The sequence below is a fragment of the Schistocerca americana genome, chromosome 8 (genome assembly GCF_021461395.2).
Source record: "Schistocerca americana isolate TAMUIC-IGC-003095 chromosome 8, iqSchAmer2.1, whole genome shotgun sequence".
Taxonomy (NCBI): Eukaryota; Metazoa; Arthropoda; class Insecta; order Orthoptera; family Acrididae; genus Schistocerca; species Schistocerca americana.
Window position 1 is genome coordinate 96,381,870 of NC_060126.1, and position 17,152 is coordinate 96,399,021.

General features: G+C 38.5%; 1 protein-coding gene across 1 annotated transcript in view; it reads right to left on the reverse strand.

Annotated features, from left to right (window-relative positions):
- Window positions 1-9,288: 9,288 nt before the first annotated feature.
- Window positions 9,289-17,152, reverse strand: part of LOC124545504 (nucleoredoxin-like) — a 247,508-nt gene continuing 239,644 nt past the window's right edge. Inside the window, exon 6 of the mRNA XM_047124447.1 lies at window positions 9,289-11,310. Within this exon, the coding sequence (XP_046980403.1) occupies window positions 11,074-11,310 (237 nt within the window). The 3' untranslated portion in view covers window positions 9,289-11,073. The remainder of the gene's footprint in view (window positions 11,311-17,152) is intronic.

The following is a 17,152-nucleotide window of genomic DNA, read 5'->3' on the forward strand; positions in this document are numbered from 1 at the left end:
AATTATATTTTGTGGGAAATTAAAAATGTTGTACTGATATTTTAACCATTTGTTCCATTCTTTTGAATGAAACTCTGCCAGTTATTGCTACGGACACATTTTTACTTTTTTGTGTGGACCGTCCATGACACATATGAAGTATCTTTCGTAATGGTTATTCTGCTGTGTACTTTGTGAATTGAAAGTATCAGACTGCATATACAAAGGGTCAGGGTTTGATTATTGCCCTGTCCTAAGATTTTTTCCAGTCTCTTAACATGCCTTTTCCATGACACAATGTTTTCCTGATGTTACAAAAAGTTGTGCATAGAATCCAAGACAAACTACTGCCCTTCCTGTATACAGCTGCCAAACTGGTTCTCGGCTGAGAGGGGGGACAATGCATAGGAGAGCACTATAGTATTTAAGTCAACCTTCATTTTAATTATTACATTACTTGAATGGTGTGAGGAAATTTGTTACTGTAGACTGGTGCTGGCTGCAGACTTCTATGTGTGGGAGGCTGTGGTATAGATTCTTCAATACTGTGGGGCATCCAGAGTCAAGAATGGGCACTGAAAGATGAATATTCATTATTACTTGATGCCTTCCACACAGTACTTCAACAGTAGTGACGCAGGTGCCGGTCATGGCTAGGGGAAGGGGCAGATGTGTTGTCACTAGTGCTATGCTTGGTGTCATGAGGCCAAGTTACGCAGTGGTAGAATACTGGTGGGATGTGTGTGGGTCCCATTTCAAACCCAGGACCCTCAGAGACAGGTTTGAGTGTTAGCCAATGGCTTCTCCTGAAGCCTAGAACTATCAGGGCTTGCTGACAGTTAGTCATACATTTGACCAATGACTGATGCGGAGATTGTGGCAATAGAATGCATGACACCGAAGGAATCATACTAGTAGTGGAACTTGGGAGGATTTATACTCTCTCTCTGACTGTGTAAATGCCACATTGTGCTACACCATCATGCAACACAGTCAACCACTGACAGCAGAATGCCAAATTGCAGGGTGCTGTGGTAGCACTATTACAGTGACCAATTGTAGAATCATATTATTGGCTGGCACATGTATCACTTGGCATATTGTCAAGGCCTGTCTGAAGCTTGGTCCACAATGCATCACATGTCCATCAAATAAAAGCAAAATCTTTGGTACTCGTGAACTTACAGCATGATGTGAAAGCTGAGCCGGACCTTATCATCATCAACAGCTGTTTATGATTTGCTGCGTTATATTGGCCTCATGCAGAATTCTCCATACATTACAATCTACAGCTTACTGCATCATTTTTTTTCTGCTTGTTTCTCTGATGTTAATCCATCTCCCATCATTGCTGCAGCTCCACCCACAGGCTTTCTAATTGTACAATATTTTGGTCTTACAGTGATTAATCTTTAAGCGTACTGTCATACTTACCGTGTTTTACATTTTTTTCTGCTTGTTTCTTTGTTGTTAATCTATCTCCCATCATTGCTACAGAGCCACCAATAGGCTTTGTGATTGTACAATATTTTGGTCTTACAATGTTTAATGTGTGTGAATTCCTAAGGGACCAAACTGCTTAGGTCATCGGTCCCTAGACTTACACACTACTTAAACTAACTTATGCTAAGCACTACACACACCCATGTCCGAGGGAGGACTCAAACCTCCAGCGGGAGGGGCCACTCAGTCTGTGACAAGACGCCTTAAACCAGTGTTTAATCTTCAAGCGTACTGTCATACTTACCGTGTTCAGTTCTTCCACCCTCTGTTGAAGTTCTGGGTTTCATGCAAACAAAACAACACAAATTGAACATTTATTCCTTCGTCATCCCAGTTTAGTGATTTGAAGACCTCTTCCACGATTACAGAAAATAGTTTTGGTGAAAAAGTGTTCTTTACTAACTACTTTCTGAGCTTGGAAGTTTTCACTGTTTTGATTTAATCAAGTGGGACCTCTAGCTTTATGTATATATATATTTATTCAACAAACTGGTATGGAAAGTTCTGGCAAAATGTAAATAGTTTGGGGGTAAAAATAATAACTCACTAAATAATAGAGACATTGGGTTGTTGACAGGCATGCAAAACATAGAATCTATTTCTTGGTTTCCAAGTGCTGCCTGCTGTCTCTTCAGTCCAAGGATTTTTCCTGTTTCTTTGCACAGAATTGCTTGCCCTATTACTTCTAGTATTGCTCCCAGAATGGACTCATTCTCACACTTTATTAGCCAAGTTAACTCCCTTAAGATGCATTACAGATATTATTAGAAAATTTTCGTACATCTTTAATATGGTCTTTATATACAGGGTGTATACGACCTGGGACAACCGGAAGATGCGGGAAAAACTCGGGAATTTTTTCATCCGGGAGAAAACCGGGAAAAACTCGGGATTTTTTTAGAATTCCGGGAATTCTTCATTGTTTTAGTTTTCAGTTAAATTTTTGTAGCATTGACTGGTAAGGACCAATACTCTAATAAAGGATATTACTGTACCTCACTACTTCAGCAATAAAACATGGGGGGCGGGAGACTAAGTTGCCGGGGAAATGTGCCGTATACAGCAACAAAACACAGTGCTCACACAAGCATCTGCCAACAACAAAATGTGTCAACGGCTTTAGGAAGCCTACGTAATGCTTCATAACAGCAAATTGCCTCCGATGAGCATGATGTCACAACTGCTTACAGAACATTCGTTTGAGCAGTTGTGAGCAAGCACATGCCCAGTTGAGTTGTGTATGAGTAGTACCTTCTCCTACTTCTGGCTACAGAAGTGTGGCAGTTAACTGTATAAGCAATAGCAGCAAACAGCCAGATACTACCCGGAAAAAATTTTACTGGGCCTCCTAAGCTGTCAGATTCACACATGTGCAACAGGCCTGGATATAGGGGCTGGGAGCAAACCGGGATATCTGCCCCGGTCGGCAATTTCTGGGGTGGGCAGCCGCTGACGTTCTGTTCCAGGAGTAGCACGGAAAATGCGTTGTACGAACACGTAATAACGCGAACTGGAGAATAAACGTGGGATAACTAAAACGGCGATTGTGGCAGGTTTGGTCAAGTTAACCGGAGAATAAGTTTTAACCCTGGCAGGAATAGTTACAGAATTAGTGATGACAAGATTGTTTGTTAGAATGAGGAAGGAGAAGAAACGGGTACATCACACAAATTATGGAAGAATATGACGATTCCAAATTTATATAAAAATTTTGTACTACTACTTTTCGCTCTCATGCTTCAGAAGCTAGAGCGTATAAATAAAATGTGAAACTATTTTGTAACATGAAACTTGCTTGTAGTAGGTGTAATAGGCATTTGATATTGGTACTTCGTGATTATATTCTGTTGTGTTATAAAAATGACCATTTGTGCCAAAACAGTGTCGTTTATTCGGTGTGTGTTACAATTCCTGCAATATTAGGCAGACCTGTTATCTAGCAGACAGTGACAAAACACACGTAATCAGATCGAGAAAGCACCCCTGTCTTGGGTAATATTAGTATTAATACCTTTTTCAGTATTAGTCAACGACATTTGGTTTTTTCATGTAGCAAACTGTTTGACGAACTTTGATGAGCTAATAGATTCTTGCCCAAAAGGAAAGCACACCATGTAAAGCTGTACTAAGGTTAGTGAGAAAAGCAATGCAAGGACTTAAGGATTGAAGAAATGTGTGCTGTCTTGCTTGTCTATTGTCTTCGCTGGTTTTATGTATCCTATATTTAATTTTATGTCACACAAAACCATTACAAAATGTTACATGGTTGAGTTCCACAGAATGAAATACAGTGACATGCGATAGAAGAATGCTGTGTGTAGAGGTGTGGCATTACACTTTGGCACATTTAAGACCAAATAATATATATTACATTTCCTCAAACACATATGTTTTATGTACCAGCTCTTCAGAAAGATGTGCACTGCAAAATGGACATATTTTTGAAAAGTCGATTTTTAAAATTTTTGGCATCCTATCTCAAACACTCGAGGGAGGAGGGGCACCACTCTCTAGTATTGCCCCGGTTCGGAAATATCGTAGATCCATGGCAGATCTACAGAACAGTCTCAAGTTGTAATAGGGAGGTGGATAGTCTCATGTGATCCGTGTTTACGTTTAGTGATTTTGCTGTTTCCTTTTCGTTTATTGCTCTCACGTCAAATGAAAACAAAACGGATTTTTGTGATCAAGAGCTATCAAGTGAATCAAAATACATTCACATAATTACAGAAGGCTAAAATATGTTATTAGTTTCAGATTTTATTTTATTTCTCCTTTCTGACAGTCAAGCATTATCGCATTGCAGAACAATGAACTTATTTTTGTCGATTTACTAAAGAAATTTGGCTTTTATTAATCTTTTTCGTAGAACCAGCCAATTTATTTGAAACGGAAAGTTTAATTCCACACTATTGGCTAGTTTCAATTGTTCGCTGCATTTCAGGTGCATGTTTTCATTTTATAGAATGTATGGCATTACGCCATAATAAAGAACCAAACATGAGATAATACAGTACTGGTACTCCAAGAAAACTTACGTCCGAATCTGGACATATGAATGTGCACTTTAAGCCGAATTATGCATTTTAGTATGGTTCATGAAATTACCGTGCTCTTGGAGTATCCTCTAATATCTTGTTTCTTTTGTGACATTATGTAAGACGCTTTTTATCTGGCACTTTCTAGCAACTGCTGAAATGAACCTATTTCTAACAGGTCGCGGTAAAATATTGCGAATGGTGGTTTGAAAAGCGTTACTTTCAAAGTAAATTTCCTTTTACGCAAGATGAACTATGTGCGAGAATGTACGATGAATTTCTTAACTCGCAGAGCTTTTGACTCTCACTTAAAAATCAACTCTTTGAGTACGATGATTTAGAATAATTTCGAGCCCAGAAGACCTGACATTTATGTCGTTCTTAAATATTTTACTGGCACATTTGTGTGATGTAGCTTAAGTGTAACATGCGCAAAAAGGGGCAACATTATATGTGAAAGCTTTTCTTTTCTTGTAGCAGCACTACGTATATTAATTTAAACCATTAACTTTTCCTATTTGTGTGTTTGCGTTGCTTATTGCTATTGGCAAGGAACATAAAGCTCTGGGCTGACTGCCTCACGTGTCCTATGTTCTGAATATCCGCTGTCGTCGGCTGGCGAGATCACGTGACGTGAGCTATGACAGGCTTACAGAAGCACGTCGCAATCATGATTTCAATTATGTTTAAAGCTTTCCCGGCATACTGATTGTTCCATAAATGGAACAATGATTTCAATGTTTTGGCAAGTAACATGCAATGTTTGGTGGAATTCGAATTTATACTTTCGTAATAAGAAAATATGCAATGTACATGTTGCTACATGTCAGACATCTTCCCAAAATTGCATGTCAGATATCTTCCCAAAACGTGTTTTGTTCCCTGAGTTTCGTTTTCTAAAGTGCCGGGAAATTCCACGCCTGTGTATAAAACCATAACCATTCAAAAGACTGATAAGTTTTACAGTTCCGAGGAAAAGTATACTTTCACTTAACACGGAAGAAGGGTATTTTCACTCGGGAGGAAGTGCACCTGGAATTTTTTTTCCTCGTCCTCGTATACACCCTGTATATTGCACAGTGCAAATTCCAGAGATTCTCATCGTGCTCTTGTAATATCCTAAAGTGAAACCGGCCCCTACAATCTACTGAATGCAACTCATGGCTGTCCTGAATAACTTAATTCTAGTCCACAGTTCCTGCTGTAAGACTGAATTGATGTTCTGTTTTTCCTGCCTCTTCAGCTAGATAACATTATAAGCTTACTGAGTGTGTTACTCAAACTATTTTCAGATCTCTCTTCATTTGACTAGTGACTTGCAGTAATTGAAGAAAGGATCACAGAGGGATGCTCCTCTAGCATTTAGAACATGACTTGTATTGAACAACAAGCATGCACTGTCAAGTCCAAAAAAAAAAAAAACCTCTCGAAACACTGAATTAACCGGCCTTAATGTTCTTCAGTGTTATCCCTTTGTTAAATATTTCTATGAAAGTGTTTAAAGCAGAGGCTCAAACTATTTGCAAATATGTGTTCTCATGTCTATGATATTGTTTTGACAATTTTATGATGCAAAACTGATGGTGTTGATAATCCCACACAAAATATTGCAAAAGATTTTGAATTGTGTTATGGTGTATCAAAGGGCAAGAGGACTTTCTAGAATAAATAAATGTGCTTGTGAATGTGGTGATCATGTTATTCCACTATTCATCATGTAAAGTAGGAATTAATTGAGAAACTGATAGGTATACTATGTATGTTTTACTTTTTCATGTCAGTATACAGCAATATTCATTAATGCATGATACTTGTGTCCAAAGTATTACGTGCTATTTTTTTTTTTAAAGAAAAAAAAAAAAAAAGGTTTAAAACTTTCTCACCACTTCGATTGTTCCATGAAATTTTTAGTGATTTCCCTTATGTAAATAAATTTCTGTCATGATATTTAAGCACAGAGTCTGTTGCCCATCTTCAGGTATTTGTATATCCTGATGAAAGTACACTGAGCATCTGTTTCTAAAACCATGCCAGTGCAGGTGTGTTAGACTCCCAAATGTCATGATGCAAGCATAACTTGAGTGCACACATGCAATTATGCTGTTAAGTTTGTGTGTTGCTCTGAGTATCCCCTGTGGTTGAAGCTCGTCTTATGAATGTCAGATTGATTATCTTCATTCAATAAAATAGGAGGGAGGACCAGAAAATAATGCACAATAGTTTTTTTTTCTCCTCTGGTATTGCAGCTGGAATGTTGAATAGCTTGAAGTTTGCACTACAGAGGGTATTTTGTTTTCGTGTGCAGCTCTAGTGAGAGAAGCGTGAACGATGAAACAGACATAGTGCGCATGTTACTGTTGTCAACTTGTGAAGAGCAGCAGAGTGTAGTTCAATATTTTTGGGCCAAAGGGCATAAACTGAGTGAAATTCACAGGGGCATGCCTGGTGTATAGGGGGACGACAGTGTAGACCACAGAAATGTCTCCAAATGGTGTGCTATCTTCTATGTGGGCCAAGTGAACCTTAGTGATTCACCACACTCCATCAGTAGGCCAGTAACAGCTGCAACCCTGCAGAATGAGTGGACCATTGAGGCAGCAATTTTGAATGCTCTGCATGTGCATTTGCAAACATATCCTATGGTGTGGTGTACGACATTGTGTTGAAATTTCGGTGAGTTAATGTTCTCTGGGTGCCTAATAGCTTAAAGTAGGATTGGTCCGATGTTCTGCTCTTCCAGTCTCATCAGCTACAGAATACTATATTGCTTATTGAGTGTGAGACTCAGGCCTGTTTCTACTTGGTTAGTAACTTACAGGGCCAGCAAATGATGACAAACTTGGATCACTTAATATGTTACACTGCATCAGGGCATGGGCATTATGAAAGAAATCATCAGTGGTGATGAGTTGTGGGCATACCACTATATGCCTAAAACCAATCAGGCCTGTATGGAGTGGAAAAAAATTCAAAGTGACTCAATCTGCTGGGAAAGTGCTTGTTACAGCTTCTGGGATATGCATGACGTGTAATTGGTGGATTTTGCTGATCAAAGGACCACTGTGAATGCTGCAGCCTACGTTACAACTTTGGTTAAGTTGCATCATGCCCTTTTTGACAATTGCCACAACATTAATGCTGAGAGTGTCAAATTCTTCCTGACAATGCTCACCTCCATGTTGCTGTTCCTGTTCATGAGAAAATCGCCGGATTTGGGTGGGGGGTGCTCCAACATTCACCATACATTCCGGACTGTGCACTATGACACTTTCATCTGTTTGGCTGCATGAAGAATTTCCTGGCTGTCCAATGCTTTGCAACAGATGTGGAAGTGAAATCAGCAGTCTGTGGATTGCTGCGCTCCAGCCAAACAGACTTTTATGAACAGGTCTTATTGAAACTGGTACCACAATGGGAGAAAGGTGTTGAGAAAGTTGGTGACTACATAGAAAAGTAGGTAAAAGATGTAATTTCATTTGTGTTTTTTCGTTATGTATGAAACTGTTTGGTAACATAATTATTGTGCAATATTTTCTTATCTTCTCTCGTGGCAGAGCATCGTTACCTATAAGGAACATGAAATTTTGCAGTGACATAGTTCAGTGTAGTAACCAACTGGAGACCACTTTCCCAATTTATAAGGTCCTCAGACAGTTGTATTACCACTGATTCCTTAAAGTTGGAGATCCAGAGTTCAAAGTATGGGCCACATTTTTTGCTTCATTGTAATTTATCATTTGTAGGATAGGTAGATCGCTACTTACTGTAAAGAAGACAGGTTAAGTTGCAGACAGGGACAATTAAGACACTTACACAGAGCTATCAGCCAGAGCCTTCATCAGCAAAAGAGAAACACATACCATTCACGCACACAAGCAAGTACACCTCACACACACACACACACACATGAGCACTAACTCTGGCAGCTTGGGCCAGATTCCATAAGCAGTAACTGTCAGACATTTTAAAGTATAGTATTTAGCATAAATTTAAGTCTGTTACAAACTAGACATTTTTAACAGATGGGCCTAAGGAGAGGACTACAGTACTTATAGCATACAAGACAAAACTGTATTACTTGCTCTGTATGGACACAGGCAATAGATATGGACAGACTGATAACAACAGTTTTACTAGATGAGTGGCTAAGAGGAAGACTCAGTTCGTGTGGAATACAAGAACTGGAGAGAGGAACAGTGGTGAAAAAACAATGGAGATATTAACATTCAATTGTGCATCATAATTTGTGGTGCTTGCAAATGAACACATGGTAAACAACTGTTTACAGAATTAAATTACGTAACTACAGCATTACAGTGAACAATTATATTTTCATGTTAGATTTATGGTAAATAATGAAATACAGTTCATAAGCATTGATGATGGCCCTAATTATAATATTAGAAGTAAAGTGATCTTTATTATTAAAACACAATGTTCCCCTTATTTCATAAGATGATATTGTCAACAAGTTTTGTTCTTTATGGCCAGGAACGTACTATATGTCTGATAATGACATAATTATTAGAATAGGTGTGCCAAATAGCCACTTATAATAAATAATCTCTATTCACGACAGACTGTTTGGCCTTTATCACCATTGTCAAATACATCTAGATTGATGTGACATCCATATTACATTGTAAGTGAACTTTCTTATAACTGTCACTGTTTTAATAAGATGGTAAATGATGTCAGTATGTTGAAAATAAAGAGATAATTACAGTGTGAAAGTAGTTTAACAGTTTCACTCTATATATTTACCATATAGCATCGTAAGAGTGTAACTGTCAAACTGCTGTCAAATTGTAATTAACATTTTTTTTTCACCATATTGACATCATTTATCATCTTACTAAAACAGTGACAGTTGTACGACAGTTCACTGATGACATAATATGCATGTCACATCGATCTAGATGTACTTGACAATGGTGATAAAGGCCGAAACTGTCTGTCATGAATATAGATTACTTATTATAAGCAGCTGTTTAGTGCATCTATTCTAATAATCCTATCGTCATCAGACATATGTTATGCTGCTGGCCCTAAAGAAGAAAAATTGCTGATGATACCGTCTTATGAAATAAAGTGGGACATTCTGCATTTTATATGTATAAAAGTCAAATTGATATTTATCACTTTTCACTATAACTGACTTCAGCTCAGAAAGATGAATATGCTGCTACCTAAATCTTCAGTCACTTGCCTTCTCCTGTAAAATGCCTGACATGCAACAAATCTTAATTGTGAAAGCAGCCTGTAAAAATGTTTTTTTCAGGACGGCTCTTATTTTATTGAACATTTATTTAAAAACTTAATGCAACAAAGTATTTCACACTTACTAATGTTAGCAACCTGTTTTGATCTGTGTGTAGCCATATTTGAAGACAAATGAGTAGTCTGAAAATTGATGGAGCCATCTGTATAGTTACGTGTCAAAACCTATAGGTGTGAGTCATGCCCAGCATGAAATGTTAATCCTCAGATGACCCAGTATGACACATTTTCTTTTATCTCTCACTCATCTAAATATTCAGGATGCACATCACAAGTTTACTTGCAGTTATATGTACAAAAAAGCGTTTATAGATTTAATCTGTGTTACTGAATATAAAAAGGATGATAATTTGAGGTGGTGTCTATTATTTGAACTTACGGCAGCATACTGTGGCCTTACATTAATTATCAGGAGAGGGAACAACTTCATTTTAAAGATGATACTTTTATTCCATTCCTTACAAATGTCATGGAGTCCCATTCATGTAGAAAACTGAAAGATGGCTACAACTATGTCTGAAATATCTCATTTGAAAATCATGATGCAACATGAATGTAGAAGACAGCAGCTAATATCACTGACAGTGGTATAGCATCTTTTATAGATATCTTTGGTACATATATTTTGGTTCATTTATAAAAGAATTCATTAAAATAAACATTTTAAAATACTGTATCTGTTGTTAACATTTGCAATTTTATAATTATGGGCTACATTGTTTAAATAGTCTTCTTGTTTGTGGTATGAAATAACTAAAATTTTATAATGTTACTGAAAGTTTATTCTGGATTTATTACTGTGATTCTTTGCTTACCAAAGGCGTTAATATACCTTATTACTCCTAAGAAAGAGAAACAATTTTTTGTCATTTAACTGCATTTCAGCCATTAACGATCATTGATCTCATTCTTCTGTAATTAAAAATAAACTTGACTGAATTTTGGATTACCAAAACATGCCTTATTCATTTTGCCTGTTACCGTACTACTGTCTAAGCTTAATTCTTTCATTTTATTGTGAAAGACATTTTACTGTAAAAGATATTTTCATATGTCAAAGAGTGTTAAGATAAGCTTATAGAGCAGTATAATCCAGTATTTGTAATAAAATCTTATGAAATGCTGTCCATTAATCCTATGTACTTTTTCTTGCTGCATAATTTTACTGTTGATCTGATTTACTTGCCTCTGGAATACTCAGCTCAAAGTCACACGATTCAGTTACATCTGTAATTACACTGTGTATCCAAAAGGTTTTTTGCTGATTCTATTTCTAACACTGTCCTATCTCTACAAGTTGTCCCTCTTCCTGATCCTGTGGAGATCCTATATCAACAGTGGGTAAAGAGCCATCACAGAAAGCTGCAACAAACTGCCGGACAGAGTCCTCAGTTATCTCAGCACCATCTTCCATAACCGCCAGTCTTCCACTAGGAATGTCCACAGCAGCAAGTAGGGGTACAGCATCATCAATGCCCACCAGTTCACGGAGTAAGTCACTCGTATCACTCTGCAAAGAGAGGTGGGAAACCAAAATTAATGTGTTACCATCGTTGCGATTTAATCTATGAAGAAATGACTAATAACCTCCTTCCTAGGTGACAATGGTGTTATAAATAATGTTGCACAGGGATGATTTTAATGAAGAATGAAAATGGAGGAGATAAATAAAGTTCAGGAAAAAAAGCTATTTATAAAAATAATTTTTATAAAATTGGCAATGAATTTGAAAACATACTTTATGCATTCAGTAACAGGTTTCCAGATCCCTGATATAATCAATCATGGAGATATGTAATTATCCTCCATTAAAATTCTAGTTATGTGGCTAATAACCTTCATCATTTACAATAAAAGAGGAAACATTTGTTTATGTATTGAACATATGAAGCCTAATTTCATTACACCTGGATCAGACTAACACAATGATTGACAGACACAGAAAGGGGAGATGTTGTCAGTTGCCTGTTACAAGCCCACCCAATGTGGCTGCAGTAGCAACAGCTTTTCAGATCAGTACTGATTTGATTTGCACATTTTCCATTAATCTGCAGCTCTCAGTTCACCTTATGGGATCATAATAACCTTTACCATTTTGTTGCTCTCTCTTACTATTAGCTATCTACAGTCTTTGGCATATTATAAAAAAGAATCTGCACAAACAAAGAAAGCATACGATGAACAACAGTATGTTCATGACCATAATTGTTGTCTGTAGACTGATATAGCAAAGGCCAACAAATCAGAAGACATGGCCAAGTTCGTTCTCTGGTTGGTTGTTGCTGTGCTAGCTTTCATGTAAACAACTAGCTGTTAACCACATTGTTGTTCTGGTCTGGGCATAACTGATTGTGTTCTTGCCCAATACAGATTTAGCTGCAGTGTTATTTCTCAGTTGCATCAGAAGGAATTAGTTATCAAAAGTTTCACTTAAGGTACAAGGTCTATCTAAAACTGTCTGTATTGCATGATTGTTTTTCATGAATACAGACAAGTTTATTCTGTAACGTTATTCAGTAAATTGCCAATGATTTGGACTGTGGACCATTGCATAATTTCAGGTTTTTGCATACATGTATGCTAAGTCGTTACTTGATGCGGACCTTCCACATAAGCCACACAAAGTTGTGGTACTCAGTGCACATATCTATGCTCCATTGGCTTTTAGTGGGTGCTGTATCTTCTTTTGCAGCTTGAGACTACAGCTCTAGCCATATGCCTGTTAGGTTTCTTGTCAGCATTAAGTTAATTGATGATACATGACTGGTATGTCAAAGTCATCTTGTGCATATGTATTCTGTGGTATTTATTGTAGGTTCACATTGTATTACTCTTGACTGTTTTATTGTTATGAGCATTATAATATTCTTGTAATTTCTACCTCATGTAAAAAGAAATTTTGTTTATTATCTGTCATCGTATGATGGGCGAGTCCTGAAACATGTCATGACAAGAAACAGTACATAAAAAAAAAAAAAAAAAGCCTGTGAATATTTTTGCACAATTTTACAGTATTTTGAAACCTATTTCATAATTTTTGATCAACGAACGTAAAAACATATTTGACGTCATAAATTATTCCACATCCATTATTCAAATATAGTGTTCTTGAAAACGACGGTCTAAACTGTAGAACTTTATGGAGACTAGATTGAGAATGTGAATTTTGCAGGCAGACATGTTGTCATTTCAAAGATTTCTAGCATCTTTGAACCCATATTCTAAGAAAATTATTACGTTACTTACATGTTTTGAATGTGTCAACACTGACTAGCCTTGTACTCATAAGGGACTGTGTGATCAAATTAAGTTACAACAAATTAATTAATAAGTCAAATGTCAGTGTTTTAAAAGTTACGCAATATTATTAATTCTTACCTACAGTAATACGTCAAATGAAAGGGAGTCAAATGTCATGTGGCACACACATATAGCCCAAAAACAATTTCTTCCCATATGTTTATCAGCATGTCTGGAAGAAATTGACAGCTGCTTCATTTGTGATTCTCTAGTTGGACAAGCGTGCTGGTAGAGGGCGCACAAAGTCCTTTATAAATTCCCTCTCCCACAGGTGCACCACCATAACTGAGTAGTCAGTGTAGCTAGGTGCCATGTGGAGAACCCACGTTAAATTCCTGTCATTGCCAGGGATTTTTCTTTGGTGGGAGGACTGGAATGGGTACACTCAGCCTCATGATGCCAATTAAGGGGCCACCTGAGAGAAGTAGCAGCTGCAAAGCCAACAACAGCTGGGAGAGCATTGTGCTGACCCCACACCCTACCATACCGCATCCAAGTGATGCCATTTGTTGAAGGTAACATGGCAGTCGATCAGTCACAGTTGGCCCATTTTGAGGCCAGAGTGGCAGAGCTTTGCATTTTTGCCATTCCTACAGGAAAATAAATAAGTAAAAAAAATGCTACTGCATAGTACCAGATCAAATGAACAAAGTGTACATGGCAAATGAACTGTGTCATCTGGCCCTCTGTGCCCACCAGCTAGGGGTATCATTAATTAATTAACCCTGCAAACAGCAACACCAGTGTTGAGGAGCAGCATCTTGTTATCAAATAAAATTCCCTGGTATGTTTTGTAGCTTAGGACTGCTCTAAGCAGTTTTCATTGCATTCTCAGCATGGCTCATGGAAACTGGCTTTGGCATTGTCAAATGTTGATCTGACTGTGTTGTGAAAAATATGTCTCAAAAGAACATAATAACTGAATCCTAAAAGCAAGTTCATACTTTGCGAGTCAAATTAAGATTGCATAACCAAACTGGAGTTTTCAATTCCACTGAAGTACACATTATGGGCATTTATGATTCCATAAAGATAAAATTTCACTACTGAAGGCAATACTTCTTACTGCAGCAGCATTTTGTTTGCAGATTCGGCAGTCAGGGTGTAAACTGTCAGCTTTATAATATGTAACAGCTGTGAGTGATATGACTGTAGTTGAAAACATGTCCTTGAAACCTCCAAAGCCATCACTGAAATTGGTAATTTATGACTAGACCACTTCAAAGGTTTCATATGGGAACATAAAAAAGACTCATGTTCTGCATTAAGTTCAAACACTCTTCTTAGTCATTCCAAACTTCTTTACAAATGCAATCAAGTCTTTCAAACTAATGACACATTATAAGTGTGTTATCATTGCTGAAGGAATTGCAATTGAACTTGGTACAAAACAGGCAGCGAACTAAAATCATAGATTTACCCCTTTCAAACTGCAAAATACAGCAGTAATTGTGTTCACAAGTATCATCTTTACTAGTGATGCTTCCAAGTGTTTGGTTAAGAAAGCAGTTTATGAGCAACTACTAAACTGGCATATTAATTGTTTCTTTCAGTTTTGAATCATTTACTGTATGTTACAGCTAAGATGCATAGTGGAAAATCAGAATTCCAATGTTTTTTGTGGAACATTCAGAAATGTAAAGGGCTGGTAAACAGATTGTTAGCTGCGCTGCGGACAGTTGAAATAATGCAAGAAGAGAACATACATATTATATAATAACAGAAATATCACTATTCTGGGTTTATGAGGGGCACAGTGAAGAGTATTACAAGGTTTTCAGTTTGTCATGAACGTTGCATTAAAGAAACAGTCTTTTCCTGTTATGTGACTGACAGTACAGCACAATGTAAGGTTCATGCCAAAGGATAAATTTTATCGGTTCTCTCTCTCTCTCTCTCTGTGTGTGTGTGTGTGTGTGTGTGTGTGTGTGTGTGTGTGTGTGTGTGGTGTTTTTTTTTTTTTCTTTTTGAGGGAGGGGATCTCTTTTGTGAGTACATACTACTAGATGGTATTCTAGGTGCCAATTGGCTTTGATCTCGCTTGTGTTTGGGACACTTGCTTTCTTATATTCCAGCCTTCTAAACCTTTTCATTATTTATTATACGGTCCCCTTCTTTGGTTTGATTTGATACTTCCTTTCTAAATTTTACTGAAGTGTGGATCGCACAGGGATACCCAGTGTGTTTTTTACAATGATACTATGCCCAAAACCCAGCACAGTAGCCATTCTGTTGTGTGGGGAGTTGTCAAGTACCCATACAATGGTAGCCCCCAGACGATGCTGGGATTGTAGTGTTGGTGCCCAAGGTGGAAACACCCCATGAAGCCAAGGAATATGGCTGGGGCATGGGGCTCTGGACAATGATTTGCTAGCCAGGTAACAGCTGCTCTAGCTGGATGGTGCCTATGGAGAGAGCTGCCATTTGGTGTGGGCAGTACCATGGCAGAAGATTTTCACATTAAACAAATTAAATTTTCTTCTGCTGATGGCTACACAGTCCCAGCAGTCACTTCTGAAGCTAAGTCATATTGCAATGCTGAGAGATATGACACCAAAATGTTCCCTTCCATGGCTACACCCATAGGAGGAATGTAGGGTGCAGAGACAAGGAGAGAAGTACTCCCCCATACTTGTTTGTTCTGAGATGGATTCCTTTTGAACTACAACGCCTTTGTTCTTCACTGAACATATTAAGAACAGATTTGGAGAAGTGGCATAAATCGATGATGACCTGGGTGACAGTGATCATTTTATGATCATTTTGACCCTTCCTTGGCATCATTCACCAGGGTGTCCATAGGTGTAAATTCAGATGAGCTCTATCCAAAGCTGACTGGAACGCTTTCACCACTGCTGTTGCCTTTCACACCCCACCGTGTGGAGGTATCTATATGGTTGCCTGGAGCACGACTGCAGCCATTCTATCAGCAGCTGATTCAGCGATTCCCAAAATCATCGTGGCCATTAGAGACCACAGATGGGCTCTCCATTGCCATAAGTGACATCAGTTGACGGAGCACCTCATTACCTTTAAACAGCTCCATGCTCAGGTCCACCACCTCATAAAACAACACAAACTGTAATGCTGAGAGCAGTAAGTTGCTACCATTGGACCACATACCCCTCCTTCATAGATTTTGGCAAAGATTCAACAACGCGTCTATGGACACCAGTATGTGGTGTGCTGAGCCAGATGGTGTTGCCAAACATTTTGGTTTTCATCATACTTGAGCTTCTACATATGAGAATTCTCAGCCTGCATTCTGTGTCCTCAAACAGTGGGTAGAGCGACTTGCGTATTGGGTATTAAACTGAGGACCTAGAAACAATGGAGAGGCTTCATCCCACCATAGCCCTCACTGGTTCACTACCCCACAACAGGCAACAGCAGTTCACCCACCCACCACTGCCCCACACCAAACCCAGGATTATTGTGTGGTTCGGCCTCCAGTGGACAGCCACCCCCCCCCCCTTGAGATGGGCAGCTATCACACAATTAATCTCACATGTTGGTACCTTGAGTCTCAGGGTGCCTTAGCTCCATCCTGGGGTGGTTTTTGCCAAGGCCATTCAACTGCTGACAAGTTGTTCTGTCTGGAGACCACTAGTTGGTCAGCTTTATCCAGAGTCAACACCCTATTGCTGTCTTTTTTCATTTACATATGGCACCACATTGCATCACCACATCCTCCATGAGTGGGGTCTCTGAGCCCAACTCCCAGTTTCTATCTGGAACTTCTTGTCTCGCCATATTTTCCAGGCCCAAGGTGGTGGTTCCCACAGTACTCCCCATATACAAGAGACAAGGTCCCACAAGACTCTCTATTGGTTATTACCCTTTTTCTAGTGGCTATTAATGGTCTAGCTGCAGCTGTGGGATCTACAGTGTTACTCTCCTTGTATGCCGACAGCTTTTGCATCTGCTATTGCTCCTCAAATGTCAGTTTTGCTAAACGCTGACTGCAGTGTGCCATACAAAACACACAGTCCTGAGCTCTGACTTGTGGATTCCAGTTTTCTGCCACCGAAACATGTGGCACGTACTTCTGT